We start from the raw sequence: 2016 nt of genomic DNA on the forward strand, positions 1-2016 counted from the left end.
CCAACTGCACAACTTCAAAATCGACATGCTAACATGTAACATCTATGTTTAGCTACTTCTGTAAACGGTGAGCTGAATGTGTCGTTGCATCATTCCATGACTGGGTTCCTGCTGGAGCCCAATGGAGGTCACATTTAAAATATATCACGCCAAAAAAAATGGACTTTTACAAAAAATCTGAATTTACCTGCAACGTGAACGTAGCCAATGTTTCAGTCCTGTTCGCATCATTCAGTTGTATTGATTTTATCCTGTATTTTCCAAAACACACTTTTATTTCTGACTCAGTTTGACAAAAGGCTTTAAATTCTAGTGTTCAGTGAATGTCTGTAAACAGATTTGAACAGATGCTATTTTGAGTGATAGTGATGAAATGTAATGTTTTTTATGTTTTACAGCTGCAGCGTTACTATGAGCGCTACCTGCGCGCTGAGAGCTTCAGGAAAGCTCTGGTTTACCAGAAGCGCTACCTGCTGCTGCTGTTAGGAGGGTTTCAGGATTGTGAGCAGGCCACGCTGTGTCTCATCGCTCGTATGGGAGCAAGACCCTCGACCCCTCTTACGTCTCAGCGCAAACCCATCGTGCGATTCAGAACCATAGTTCGAGTTGTCGTTGCAGTGTCAAGGTAGAAATGTTTGCAACCTTGATTCTTGTGCAAGTCAAACAAACCTTAAACTTTTTGTTTTCTTTCAGAATGAGGTTCCTGACCAGGAAATGGCAGAGAGCAATCAAAAGATTTCCTTTATCTGGGAATGGTAACAGACACGTTCCAGGTCAGCTCTGCTTAAATGACCTTCATAAATCCTTTGACTGTGTGTATGAGTGAGTCAGTTTTTTAATGTCTTTAGCAGGATGTAAAGCTGATGTTTTAAGGCAGCAACAGCAGCAGAGATCAAATTCTGACTCGACGCAGAACAGAGAAAGTGGCGCCCAGAGACACACAGCGTCATCTCTAGTTCCACCMAGCAAATCATCTTTCAGGTTGCAYATAAGGTTTGGCTACATTTMAGCAGACCGATGCTGTTTTGAATTCAGAAGTATTTGTATTAAATTAAAGCCCTTCTTCAATGTTTTTCTTTTTGTCCCTCCTCAGGTCATTCTCCAGCTCCAGTCTGGCCTCGGCACATCCCAGTGGAGCAGCTCAGGATCCAGAGCGATCCCTGACAGAATATATCCATCATCTAGAGAAAGTTCAGCAGCGCCTGGTGGGAACCAGGCAAGGTGAGCAAAGTTACAAAATTAAGAGCTTTTCTTGTAGTCTATAACAGCTTTCATGAATACAATGTACACAAGATAAAAAGTACAACACAATATTTGCTGGACATGATTAACTGTCATTTTTACAAAGCGAGGCTGACTAAAACTGCATTTTAATATTTTTGATAATGTATTTACCAGTTATGTTGACACCTGAGGATAAATTTGATTGCTGATTTTGTTAACGTTGTCTTTCTGTGTTTGACTCTATTTAGGTTCGTCTGAATCAAAGTTATCTCAACCACTGCAAGACTGAATTTTATTTGTTTTGTACCTGACCAGGTTTCACCTTGATAGAAAGTTCATGTCACACTTTTCACATGTGATTTTTTTTTACAAATGTATAGATTATTTTTAAATAAATTTGAATGTAATTTTTATATTATATTTACATCCACTATTTTGAAGGTTACTCAGAAAGCTGCAAAAATAAATACCTTTCATAACTGTAAATGGTGCTCTAATTTCTGCTGTTTTGCGGCTTTATGTACATAGAGCTGATTTCTATTGTATAAGTTTCTAAATGTACACCGTTTTATACTGAAAATCTGAAATTATAACATGCATARTATGTTGCATAAAGTGGAACTCTATGTGCTTTAGTGTTGAAATGCAATTGTTGGAGTAATTGATAATAAACAAGCACATGCMAAACTGAATAAAGGTACTGTTTTGTTCTAAAATAACATTTTAACATTTTTATTGTTTTCAGTTTATTCGTCCACAGGCGTCGCAACAATAAAAAGTGAAGGGGACGTG

General features: G+C 38.0%; 1 protein-coding gene across 1 annotated transcript in view; it reads left to right on the forward strand.

The window, feature by feature from the left end:
• The window catches only part of pcnt (pericentrin), a gene marked incomplete in the record, with an annotated part of 37857 nt that extends 35941 nt beyond the window's left edge, over nt 1-1916 (forward strand). Inside the window, 4 exon segments of the mRNA XM_014009762.1 lie at nt 399-625; nt 694-773; nt 849-1221; nt 1473-1916. Coding sequence (XP_013865216.1) covers nt 399-625; nt 694-773; nt 849-1221; nt 1473-1482 — 690 coding nt within the window.
• Between the last annotated feature and the right edge of the window lie 100 nt (nt 1917-2016).

Source organism: Austrofundulus limnaeus, unplaced genomic scaffold (assembly GCF_001266775.1).
Source record: "Austrofundulus limnaeus strain Quisiro unplaced genomic scaffold, Austrofundulus_limnaeus-1.0 Scaffold61, whole genome shotgun sequence".
NCBI lineage: Eukaryota > Metazoa > Chordata > Actinopteri > Cyprinodontiformes > Rivulidae > Austrofundulus > Austrofundulus limnaeus.